Source organism: Saccopteryx leptura, chromosome 13 (assembly GCF_036850995.1).
Source record: "Saccopteryx leptura isolate mSacLep1 chromosome 13, mSacLep1_pri_phased_curated, whole genome shotgun sequence".
Classification (NCBI taxonomy): Eukaryota; Metazoa; Chordata; class Mammalia; order Chiroptera; family Emballonuridae; genus Saccopteryx; species Saccopteryx leptura.
The window spans coordinates 31,134,070-31,147,449 of NC_089515.1; the positions used below are offsets into that span (position 1 = coordinate 31,134,070).

The window sequence follows — 13,380 nt, forward strand, 5'->3', positions numbered from 1 at the left end:
AACAGCTCCTGGCTCCGAGTGAGCACTTGGTTGTTGCTGATCTTATTAAATGATGGAGAAGGCACGTGACGTGATGGGAGGAGCACAGATGTCAGCAAGCACTTGAACAGTCTGAACCTGGCCGTCTCATCTATGAAGCGGTCACAGTAGCAATAATAGCTCATGTAATTACTTCCTACGGTTGTTTTGGAGACTAACAGGGGAGCCGAGTCCAGGCCTCTCTACAGATGTCATGATGATCACCATAGGCTCCACTCCCCCTGTACAGCCGGCTGGCTGGACATGTGTCCTGCCTCACCCCGTCCTCTCCCACCCCTGGGGAGGCGGCCGCCGCCCTGGCTGAATGCCAGGCCCTTGCCTCACTTTGTGCTTTTCCATCTCCAGACGTTTAATGAGTTTGAGATCGAGCAGCACCAGGAATGTGCCTACGACCACCTGGAAGTGTACGACGGACCCGACAGCCTGGCCCCCATCCTTGGCCGTTTCTGCGGCAGCAAGAAACCAGACCCCGTGGTGGCTTCTGGCAGCAGCCTGTTCCTTAGGTTTTATTCAGATGCCTCAGTGCAGAGGAAAGGCTTCCGGGCCGAGCACAGCACAGGTATGTGAGCCTCCGGGCCTTGTGCACTGCAGGCACAGAGGGGATAAAGGCCAGGAGAGGGCTGCCTTGTCTCCCGACTATAGGGGAGGGAGGTTTGTGATAACAGGGCCCTTTAAAATGAAACGGGGGCAACAACAGTGGAAAGCTGGCCTTCCTTCATGTACTTCACTGACGTTTAAAGTGGGCAACATTTTGCTGGGGCCACGCTTTCTCCCTCCCTTCCTTCCACCTGTCTTCTCTTTCCAAAATCTATTTGTAATTTTGCTGGTCTCTGAAATCTCAAAGACTGGGAACTAAAGGCTGGAGAACAGCCCTGTCTAAGGACCAGTTACAAAAAATAAAAACTATTTCTACTTTTCCTTTACTTAAGATGTAAGCAGCTTTATGCAGTTCTTTGGAGGAAATAGATATGCTTGGAAAACGGACACATTTGCTTTGTTAAATAGAAGAATGCCAATAAGAAAATTGGCTCTGCTCTTTTGCCATAAAAATGTTACCACCTGGGACCAGAACCACGGAAGCAACTTTGACTCTTTGATTCTGGCATTCGATTGTCGTCCTTTGGCCAAGTGGTGGCTGCCAGTGACCCGTTCAGAGTCTGAGGTCACCATCAGGGGACCCTGTGGGGTTCTCTGATCCCTTTTACAACCCCTCCCCTGAGATTTTTTGTTTTTCCTTCGGAGCCGGAAAATGTGAACCAGGTAAAACAAGCTGTCCTTGCCGAGCAGAGAAAACTTAATTGTCAGCATCCTCTTGGCTCCTTAATGAGTTCAGGCTTCCCAGAGAGAAATGTAATTGACTAGTGACTTCACTCTCTTGTTCCTACAGACAGAACGTAGGTGCTTGAGGTGGGTCAGGTCCTGGCAGGAATTGGGGGTATACTCAGAATCGCTTTCAGGAGAATTCAATAAGGGACTGATTACAAAGGGGTGGGCAGAGTGTGGGGACAGTGCAGCAACCAGGACGAGGAGCTGTAGGGCTGTTACTACCCCCGGGCCTGGATGAGGGAGTAGTTTCTGGAGCCTGGAGACCAAAGTGGGGACAAACAGAGCACCCCTGGACAGGAGCTGTGACCTTTAATTGAAGAACACAGCCTTGGCGACCAGGCAGGAAATACCCCTGCTTCTCTCTCCTCCCTTCTCTGATCTGCCGGTGCGCCCCAGGGCTGAACCCAGCTGGGAGGCAGATGGCAACGGGGTCCACCCATGTCACCCTACAGGTCAGCCTCCTGAGGATGGAGAGGGATCTGTCAGAGGAAGAGACGTCACCTGTGCCCATTTCATTGCCATCCACGTCTCAGGGGTTTGAAATTTTTAAGGACAGCTCACACCTACAAGAAATTCTAAGCCAGAGTACACATAGGTCTGAGAGTGGACAGTCAGATAGGACTGGGGCCAGCTGGGCCTGGACGGTGCAAAAGCCCCTCCCCCTCCCCCTCCCCACCCCGGAGCTCCAGGCCCCTCAGGGGCATGGAACACATGGAGGGCAGACAGTGAGAAATTTGCTTCCAAAGTTCCTGGTGCGATCTAATCCCTGATCACTATCATTTATTCATTTATATTTTGTGGCCTCTAGTGGCCCCCAGGTACAAGAGAGCATGGGACCTAAGCCAACCAGAGTTACCGTTCTAGTAAAAACCCCAGCAGCCAAGCCCACAGAATACAAAGTATGAGGCACGGCTCACTTTGACGCGCGCAGGGAGCTCAGAGCTGCCTGTGGTCCGCGCTCTGAAATGCAGGAACCCCTTCCGTCTATTCTGAGGTTCCCATGTTTCTGGTGAGCTTTTAATGCCTCTGTTGGCCAAAATTACAAAGTACAGTAAGTTGGTCTGGCTGGTGTGAGCCCTTGGCAGATGCTTCCAGTACTTCCAGGGAGTGAAGTGGTCAAGACCCAGGCGGCCAGCCTTTCCAGCAGTATGCGCAGATATTCCGGGGGGCCTTCTGTGGCTCAGCCCGGGAACCTAGGACCTTGACTGGTAAGGGCTGATTTGGACCCGGCAGTGACCCCTGAAACTCAGAGCCGTGGTTCTGTTGACTCCTCTGTGAAATGGGATGATGAGGCTTTCCTGGTCTCTTCCACAGGGCAGTGCAGGCTTTGCAGTGCAGGCTGGCCTGTAATGCGGGGGCGTGAAGAGAGAAGTCCCCCGCTGGGGAGCCGGGGGTGGGGCGGCACCTGCGCTCTCTGCGCCCAGGGGGCATTGTGGTTCTCTCTCCACTCCAGAGTGCGGGGGCAGGCTCAAGGCCGAAGTGCGGACCAAAGAGCTCTATTCCCACGCTCAGTTTGGGGACAACAACTACCCCAGTCAGGCCCGCTGCGACTGGGTGATCGTGGCGGAGGACGGCTATGGCGTGGAGCTGATATTCCGGACCTTTGAAGTTGAGGAGGAGGCTGACTGTGGCTATGACTACATGGAGGCCTACGACGGCTATGACAGCACGGCGCCCAGACTCGGCCGCTTCTGTGGCTCTGGGGTGAGTCCCGGGGTCGCTGGGCCCAGGGCACAGAGCATGACGATTCAGAGCGTGACAGACACACCTGGATTTGAGTGCTAGCTACCCTGCCTCTTATTAACTCCAGCCAGGAGGCCTGTTCTGCTGGAACAAAGTGGGTAATGGGAGAATAATCGGAGAGGATGTTGGGAGGGAGCCCGGGACCAATTCACAAAGGCCCGGGACTGAGGTCCGCCACTGAAGAGCGTTTTCCGTTTAGGACCTTTTCTTTATTTTTGCAAAGCAACCCCCCTCCAATTTTTTTATTTTATTTTATTTTTTATTTTTTTTCCGAAGCTGGAAACGGGGAGAGACAGTCAGACAGACTCCCGCATGCACCCGACCGGGATCCACCCGGCACGCCCACCAGCGGGCGACGCTCTATCCACCAGGGGGCGATGCTCTGCCCCTCCGGGGCGTCGCTCTGCTGCGACCAGAGCCACTCTAGCGCCTGGGGCAGAGGCCAAGGAGCCATCCCCAGTGCCGGGGCCATCTTTGCTCCAATGGAGCCTCGCTGCGGGAGGGGAAGAGAGAGACAGAGAGGAAAGAGAGGGGGAGCCGGGTGGAGAAGCAGATGGGCGCTTCTCCTGTGTGCCCTGGCCGGGAATCGAACCCGGGACCCCTTGCACACCAGGCCGACGCTCTACCGTTGAGCCAACTGGCCAGGGCCCCCCTCCAATTTTTATTTGGCCTTTGGGCTTTTAAAAAAGTTTTAGTTATACTTCTGTGTATTCTGTACATTTGCAATTCTTTCCCCAAGTAAAACCAAGTGCCTATGAAAATTACCCATCACCATCTTACAATAAAGACAATAGTTATGCTCAAGATCACCGTCTTATTTCTCACTATCACCTCTTTCCTGGGCCACCTCCCTGGGACAGGGCAGAGCCCTTTCGTTCACTGTTTGCTCGGCGCCTGACATGGGGCCTGCCCTATAGTTGGTGCTCAGTGAAGGTGAGTGGACCAGCAGTACAGTGTCCTGGTCCCACTCTGGCTGCCCGGTGCTGGGCACTGTCCACACACACCAGGCCCCCAGCTCCCTCCTTTTCTCCGCCTCCAGGGCTCATTACCCAAGCTTCTTTGCTATTGGCTGCACACAGCCAATCATTTTGGAGTCACTAGTGTGCCCTGTGCTAATCAGAACTTCAAACTGGCATTTATATGTCTGAGTAATTTCCCTTCATCTTTCTGCACCCTCCCAAAAAGAAAGAATGAATGTGTGACCTAACTAGCACAGTGCCTTTGATAGATAACATCTTTCAAATTGTGGGTTTACAGCAGGGGTCCCCAAACTACGGCCCGCCCGCTGGCCGCATGTGGCCCCCTGAGGCCATTTATCCAGCCCCCACCGCACTTCCGGAAGGGGCACCTCTTTCATTGGTGGTCAGTGAGAGGAGCATAGTTCCCATTGAAATACTGGTCAGTTTGTTGATTTAAATTTATTTGTTCTTTATTTTAAATATTGAATTTGTTCCCGTTTTGTTTTTTTACTTTAAAATAAGATATGTGCAGTGTGCATAGGGATTTGTTCATAGTTTTTTTTATAGTCCGGCCCTCCAATGGTCTGAGTGACAGTGAACTGGCCCCCTGTGTAAAAAGTTTGGGGACCCCTGGTTTACAGGCAGAGGAAACCCTTGGGGCATCCTGAGCAGTGAAACATGTGGGAAGTCCAGTTTTCCCCCACTAGCATCTGGCAGACAGCAGCCTTGGAACCTGGCTCCTGTTCATGGACCACCTGGCAAAATCCTTGCTGACATATGTAGCGGCTCCATCTCACATTTTTGTCCTTGGACAAGACACAGCCTAAACAATGTATTTTGGGTCTCCTGGAAGAGAGAGGTGGTGCCCCCAGAGCTGGGCGATTACCATCAGAAAGACCTGAGCTTGGGTCTGGCCTATTCATGTGAACTTGAGTCTCAGTTTCTTGAAGCATAAAATGGAGATAGCATCTGCCTTGTAACGTTCAGTAAAGTTTACATGAGATGAGATCCGAAAGTGCTTAGACCAGTGCCTGACCCATCGATGCACTTAATAAATTCTATATGGGCTGTGTGTGTAGGGTTGTCTTTGGAAAAGCAGGGCCCCAGGAGCTCTCTGGATCAGAATTTGAAATATGTTCCTTCAAAACGGAGCTTGTTTTGATGCCCTTCAGAGTGTCTGGTGTCAGGGATACCTCATGGCAGCATCTGCCACCCTCTGTCTATGTACAATATGTGTAAGGTTCTGTCTCATCCTGATTTTAAACTCCAACCTCAGCCAGCTGGCTTAATGTCCCTGCTTTTCATTTCTCCTTCCCTCAGCCACTGGAAGAAATCTACTCTGCAGGAGATTCTTTGATGATTCGGTTCCACACAGACGACACCATCAACAAGAAAGGCTTCCAGGCCCGGTACACCAGCACCAAGTTCCAGGATGCGCTGCACATGAAGAAATAATGTCAGTGTTCTTGACAGACAGCGACCGAGAGGGTTTTCTTTTATAAAAATAGCACCTTGTGAACCTGCCCTAAAACAGTGTACAGTATTTTTCTCAAACGAAACCTCAAAATCTAGTCTGGGAGGTGTTTATTAATGAAATTTGGCCAACAAGGAAGAGAGACGATGTTCCTTTGGTTCCAGCTGCAACGCTGTCAATTGTAGATTTTTAAAGAAGGTTTGAAGTCATTGATCATTCAAGCTATGACCATGATTACCCATTCTCCTTGTCCCTTGCTTCTGTGGGGCAGAAGGCCAAGCCTTGCGTTGGTCGTTCCTTCTTCCGTCGGTGCCAGTAACGTGACCGTGTCCTGGAGACTCGGGCCGTCTTCCGTCTACACTGGGCAAGGAGGATAAAAGCTTGGTCATGGCTGATTAATTACAGCTCTGGCTGGAGTCTCTACCAGGGACGTGTTAACCAGGAAACCTGAGAAGACGGACATCAGGGACTAAAAAAGGCAAAGCAGTAAGCAGCACACAGAGGAAGCTGGATGGTGAGAATCATTGTCACAGAGTTAGGAGACCTCGAGCCTTCTCTCTGTGTCATCGACTCTCCCTGCCCCCTATCTTTCCCTCATCCCAACTTGCATCAGGGGGTGAAGGCATCTGCTGTGAGTTCTAACAGAACACTTATTGGTAGGGGGTCCCCAGTTTGCTGAGAAGAAAACATCACGACTTCTTTTGATACTCCTTTGCTCACTGACTGAAAAGAAGACCCACCTGTGTACGGCAGATTCCACAGGCTTAGAAGAACCTCTCTTCCTCCAGCTGCGGAGGCACGGCTGTGGTTGACCTCGGCTCCTTGGCAGCCAATTCAAACTGCATTTGCAAGATATGTAGGCGTCTTATGAAGGACCAGTTCAGGTCCCTCATGGGGTGAACACTGTTGAAAACTGGTTAATTATCAGTTTTGTAAGAATCAACACCTTGTGGAACAAGTTAACCTGACTAACTTCCTGTAACTGATCAGGTTAAAAGGGCATTGGTGACTTTGCTCCGACTCACTAGGGCCCAATCACCAACTTGCAATCAGAATTCGTCACACTTTGGCACTTGTTCTAGAGAAGTGTAGAGAATGTTGTTTACATACTTTTAGACCCTCCAGGTAAACTTTAAACAGTGAGGTAGTTTTGAATGGCATTTCATTAAGGCATCTATGGGCATTATGAGCTAAAAGCTGTGGTATGTAGCTTTAAAAGAGTATTTATGTTGGAATAATTTTAAATAATGTTTACATAGCCGGAAGTCCTGTTTGCTTGGTGTAGAACACAGGACAGAGCACCAGAGTGTTTTCCGTGAGCTCGCAGGCAGCTCCCAGCACCAGAATTCCTTTGGGATGAATCAACGTTATTTTAAACAAAGTATTTGCAAAAGGTTAAAGGTTATATTTTTTAAAGATCAGAATATGCCCTCAGAGGACTATGTCTAATTAAAATGATTGCTGGGAGTAAAAAAAAAAAGAGAGAAAGAAAGAGAAAGAAAATAATACAAAAAAAAAAGGTGGAAAAATGCATGGAAATATTTTTTCCTTAAAACAAAAAAAATTAAAGTATTGTTATGAATAATAATATATGTCTGTATATATGTATGTATGTAGAGGGTCGGCTGTCAGAGCCTTGGTCGGCGCCGGGCGGGGTGAATGCCGACCCACCGACCGTAGCTTGACCAGCGGCCTCCCGGACTGGGCCTGCGTGCTGTGCGTTTCCTTTGGCAGCGCTCTCTCAGGACCTCTCTGACCCTGGCTGGGGCTCAGCCTGCACTCTCCTATCGCGATATTCTGCAAACGGAGCAGCTGGTCTCGTGGTTCAGGTTTCACCTGCCTATTAGGGTGGATTCCATTTCTCTGACTTTTGTATTTTCTGGGGTTTTATTTTTATCTCAGCTTATCTGTCCAAGTTAAAACTGAAATCAGTCTCCCTCCAAGGACATGAGAATTCTGTAGTTTCAAGCCGGAGAAGTCTAAACAAGATGAATGAATTCCCTGGGAAAGGGGAGGGCGTCCGAAGCAGCCAGCTTTGCCTCAGCCTGGGCTCCCCCTTGTGAAACAATGGGGCTCATTTTTATCTCTGTAAGTAGGAGTATTTTCAGAAGCACATAACTTCAACAATGATTGACCTATGGCCAACTTGAAACAATAGGACTCTTCTGCAAACCTGTAGTTAGGCCTCTGGGAGGGACGTGCTCCCAGCAAAGACAAGGTCTGCTTCCGCGGGGCGGCCCCATCGCTCACCCCCAGGCGGCATGCAGCAGGTTTTGCGAGGGTCCGCACGCTGGCTTTGTGAGAGAAATCCCATTCCACGGAAAGATCCAGGCCCCCAGCCCCTACCTTGGCTCTTTCAAATGCTCAGTGACCTTCCTGCACACATCCCTGGATGGAGAGAAAAGGGCCAGGAGACCCTGTTCCCACCGGCTTTGTCCTTTAATTGGGTGTCAGCGATGTCACAGAGTTCTAGGACTAGCTCAGTTCAGAGAATTATCTTGATGACCTGATGAAATATTTAGGGCAGGGGTCCCCAAACTTTTTTCACAGGGGGCCAGTTCACTGTGCCTCAGACCGTTGGAGGGCCAGACTATAAAAAAAACAATGAACAAATCCCTATGCACACTGCACATATCTTATTTTAAAGTAAAAAGACAAAACTGAAATAAATACAATATTTAAAATAAAGAACAAGTAAATTTAAATCAACAAACTGACCAGTATTTCAATGGGAACTATGCTCCTTTCACTGACCACCAATGAAAGAGGTGCCCCTTCCAGAAGTGCGTTGGGGGCCGGATAAATGGCCTCAGGGGCCGCATGCAGCCCGCGGGCCATAGTTTGGGGGCCGCTGATTTAGGGTCTGGGTCTTCAGCCTGGTCCAATTCTAGTGTAATCTGGTCTAACAGAAGCTAGACCCTGAATCCCAGGGCTGGGTGAGGGTCTGGAATTCACTTTAGCCTGTGGAATTTCTCCAGATACAACGAGGCTGTGTGTTGGTTCATGTTAACTTTATTTTCTTGTAAAGTGAAGTTTTCTATTTGCTCATGAAATGTTTAACTTGTTTAAATCATTCGGAAAAATCTTGTTAGCTGGCAGGTTCACACTGGGATTGCCATTGCCTGGTCCCTTTGATAAATCTCAAAAAAATCTGTGGTGTTGTCATTGTTCAATTTGTGAACAAATCTTCCTCTGGTCCCAACAGATGTCTTTCAAGTTTCCTTTGAAGACTGAACTTCTGAATAATAATCCCAAATGCCTAAAAGGTTTCTTTTAAAAAAGAAGAAAAAAACTGTTTAAAGTGTTCTCTATAAATATATCGTATTTTTTATTTTGTGTAATTTTCCATTTCATGAAGTATAGTTAGTTTTGCAAAGAAAACGGAGAGGCACTAATGTATGTCTCTGTCTAGAGAGCTGTTTCATTAAAGAATGTGGATCGATTGTTGTGTGCTGGGTGTGTATTACCAGTTCAGACAACATTTTCTCCAATGTCACAAGAACTTAGGGAGCATTAAAAGGGGATCGTTCTTCATGGCTTTCTTCTCTCTGGTGAGTACCCAGTACCTGAGTCCAAAGCAGAGCTCTCTATTGGACCCAGAAAGTCATGAGCAAAGCTAAAAGGGGTTTCAAAGTTGGCCCCTTTTTCTGGACCAAAAATGGTTGGGATTCTGCCAGCATAATTATTATGGAGATGGTTGCTCCAAGAAGGTGTAGATGGGGTAGACATCTTCCGTTTGTCTCTCAGCAGCTCTCTCCACTCGTCTCCACATGGTTTTGTGCCTGAGGACCACATCTGAACCCTGAAACTGAAGGCCGTGGCTCCTGTAAGGAGAGCCTTTCCTCTCTGGGCTCTGGCAGCCACTCCTTCCCCTCGCCCCGTCAGGCCTAGGGGTGGTAATGGCACTCTGCTGGCTAACCCTGGGCACTGCATTATCTATCCCGCACAGGGGCCCTTTCCAAACAGCCCCTTTAATAAGCCCGCCTCACATACAGCAAGTTGAGTATATCACTCATTTCCTATGGGGACCCTGACTGATGCAGTGTCATTTCTAACTCAAGGACAGAGACTCCATCTAATTGAGGACAGTCCTTTTAGGTTGACCAAATCAAGAGACTTCTAGGTATGCTTGGAGTCTTATGGGTCATTTCAGGGAAGGGTAATAGAGGACCATGTTTTTTAAAACACTCAGAATTGATGCCAAACTATTTAACACATGCCCCTGTTTTTTGCTGTATGTAAAGGGTCGAGGTTTTATGACCTTTCTGCCTTTTGCAGTCACCAGTACCTGAAGGATGAGCCCCAGTGGCACAAGGGTGTGACTATTTGGTGTACCAGTCAGGGTAAGGTAGCTTATGCTTCAGTGAGACGACCCCCCATGAGGACCAAAAAGACTTTTTTCCAGGGAACAAACACATCTGCCCTCTGCCTCATGAAGGTAGGTGTCCAAGGATTTGGAAAAACAACATGTTCCAGAAAAGTTTAGCCCATGAACATCAGCAAATCACGGCTATTCTTGTCTCTAGGTTTCTAACATTATTAGTAAGGTGAGTGAGTGATGGAGTGAGAAAAAAAGAAGGAAAGAAAGAAAGGAAGAAAGAAGGAAAGGAAAGAAAAAAAAAGAAATAAAAGAAAGAAAGAAAAAAAGCAAGCAAGCAAGCTATGGTGATTGTCTAATTCAGGGGTCTCAAACTCAACTCAGCATGTGGGCCACAGAGCAAGATCACAGCCGTTCGGCGGGCCGCACTAGGTCTACAAAAGGCAACTGTTATGCAACACTTTTCTCACTGCAGTTGAAAACAAAAAAAATCAGTACAACAAGCACAATCGTACATGCAGTTTACTCAGTGTCACAAAACGACCAGAAACTGTAGTTCGCATCACAACTGCTGTTAACTAAGCTAATATCTAGCTAGGATGCTAGAGAAATGAAAAATACAAGTAGGCCCCTAGGCTTACTTAATTTTATCCAAAATATTTTGAACTTCGTGGATTAGTCTGCGGGCCGCACAAAATTGTTCGGCGGGCCGCATGCGGCCCGCGGGCCGCAAGTTTGAGACCCCTGGTCTAATTGGTAACAAAACAGCACTGAACCCGGAAGCTGACATTGCCACTCCCAGTCAAGAAGCACAGAAACATTTGTTCTGTCAGAAACTGATTAGGGCCGGCACACATATCCAAGGGTCTCAGTCCTGAGAGAGACACTGAACAGCCCCTCCACCCCTAGTAGTTTTCCTAATGAAACTCACTGGGGAACAACAGGTGACATTTAAAATTCTCTGCAGTCTCACATTCATCCACACACATCCAGATTTGCGACTGATTAGATAACCTGATGATTAGATTAGCAGCTGATGAAGGGGCTTTATACAGAAAAGCGTATTTCTATAGGTCCATACTTCTATCTCGTAGCTCCTCCATGTCATCCTCAGTCAGGTCTGGACCATTGCTGATTCCTGTGTCAGAGGGAAAGAGCATGACAAATCACACACTGGTTCTGATAGTGCCTACACATGACACACCGCTTCTACTCACATGTCATTGGCGAGCTGGTGGACCCCACTGATGACTCTCACATGTGACACTCATAGACAGGGAAATGACCAGAATCCTGCTGTTTGTTTTCACATTTTTCTTCATCATTGCTTCCTTACTGATGTTTTGCATAAAGATTTTTAACCATCATAATAAGGTCACCTATTATTTAGAATGGACCAGATTTTTAAACTGACACATCACCAGTCTGGCTAGCCACGAGTGTGACCGGGCTTGTAAAATTTAAATGGTGGCATCTCGGAGTTGGCAGCCCTAACCTCTCACCCACCAAGGGCATTCCAGGCCTCAGACTCCCAGAGGAGGAGGGCCACTCACTTCGCCTGTGCCCCCATCCTTGGTAAGAGTGCCAAGTTCCTCTGTCAAAACTACGTCCTCGCATTGGAGAGACCTGCATTGGGCAGACTGTCAACCAGGTGGCAGTTCCTCCTTGGGCACACGATCCAGCCAGAGCGTGTAAGATCCTCTTCCTGGAATTGGAGCCTTCATCAACGGGGCAAGGGCTGGGATATTTTGGAGCTCACTTTCCCTGGGAGGATATCCTGAGAGGACTGTTTAGGAGTTCCTGCTGCTAAAGCCTCCGGAGCAACCTAGCTGTGTCTTCCCAGAGCCCGGTTCCCTGGCTCTCTTCTCTCTGTGAGCTCCACCCACTATACCCAACCGACAAACCCCCCTTCCTCTTAAACTAATCAGAGTCTGTTTTGATGCTTGTGATCAGGGAATAGACAGACCCAGACACTTAGGCCGGGGCACCACTGACTAGGTCAGGGGTCCCCAAACTTTTTACACAGGGGGCCAGTTCACTGTCCCTCAGACCGTTGGAGGGCCATACTATAAAAAAAACTATAAACAAATCCCTATGCACACTGCACATATATTATTTTAAAGTAAAAAAACAAAACGGGAACAAATACAATATTTAAAATAAAGAACAAGTAAATTTAAATCAACAAACTGACCAGTATTTCAATGGGAACTATGCTCCTCTCACTGACCACCAATGAAAGAGGTGCCCCTTCAAGAAGTGCAGCGGGGGCCGGATAAATGGCCTCAGGGGACCACATGCGGCCCGCGGGCCGTAGTTTGGGGACCCCTGGACTAGGTCTTAGCAGTTCTTCTAAAGGACTAACACGTCCAATGGAGGGAGAGTTGGTGATCAGTGGATGCAGAGCAAACAGAGTCAAAGAGCCTCACTGGCCTTGCCCATCCGGAGACAGCCTAGCCCGAGGGGATGGGGACCATGAACTGGAGTTCCTTGGTCCAGTTATCTGGTCCAGGTGTGATTCTATGCCCACCCAGCCAAGTTAGAAGCATCATTTGTACCAGTTGTGCTGATTTAAATCACCCAGTCACTGTCAACAGCATCATCCCCATTTTATAGCTTGGCGCTGAGGCTGGAACAACTGACTTCACTTACCTAGTGTTGTTAGTATTCAGGGTCTCGTGAAGAGGAGCCGCAAAGGAATGAGGCAGCAACAACACTGCAAGTGGAGGACCCCGATCTCTCCAGGACTGAGGTGCCTTGGAGAGATCAGCTCTCCAATTTATTAAGCAGAAACATGACATCATGCGTGAGAAACTAACAAACAGAATACAGCATACAATTTTATTATTAAGTTTTGCAAAACTGAATAGATTTCTCTTGCCCTTTCTGAGACATAACACCACACCGTCTGTCGTCTGATTCCTGACCTGCAGAAAGCTCCAGCAGGGCCGAGCACTGCGTCCTTGAGCCTTCTCTGGGCTCGAGCGCCTCCAGTCATGTGTGCTTGGTCTCAACCTTCACTTCCTCAGGACGCGGACAGAAAGTCACCCGGTGCTTTGGCTTTCCTCCAACACCTAGGACCACATAGCTTCCAGAAGGGCAGCTAAGGTTTCCAATACAGACCTTTCTGAACTATGTCTCCATGATGCCTGGGCACCAATAGATTCAGTTTAGCCATCGTCTTGGGAACTAGAAGCCCCATGAGGCAGAGATCATGTTGGCCTTGTTCAGGTCAGTATCCCACTGCTTAGATCCTGCTTCTCAAATCCTTTTTTTCCAGCATCGCTGACTAAACAATGATGCTTCCATCCCCTCTCTCAATGAAGCCCAAACCCAGGAGCCGGCTTCATTCTGCTCTTCCCTTCAACCTCTCTCCCCTCCCCAGTCCCACATTTCTGTTTCCATCCTCAGTGCCCATTGCCTCCGCCTCCACAGGAAGTCACAAACCCATGGACCGCGCTCCCCCGCTGCCCCCAGCCCGGGCAGCCACCATCCTCGCTCACTTGGACTCTGACCCAGTG

The 13,380-nt window shown here is 48.8% G+C and overlaps 1 protein-coding gene across 1 annotated transcript in view; it reads left to right on the forward strand.

The window, feature by feature from the left end:
- Positions 1-6,107, forward strand: part of TLL2 (tolloid like 2) — a 146,174-nt gene extending 140,067 nt beyond the window's left edge. Inside the window, exons 19-21 of the mRNA XM_066355432.1 lie at positions 385-598; positions 2,819-3,069; positions 5,388-6,107. Coding sequence (XP_066211529.1) covers positions 385-598; positions 2,819-3,069; positions 5,388-5,522 — 600 coding nt within the window. The 3' untranslated portion in view covers positions 5,523-6,107. The remainder of the gene's footprint in view (positions 1-384; positions 599-2,818; positions 3,070-5,387) is intronic.
- The last annotated feature ends 7,273 nt before the right edge of the window (positions 6,108-13,380 follow it).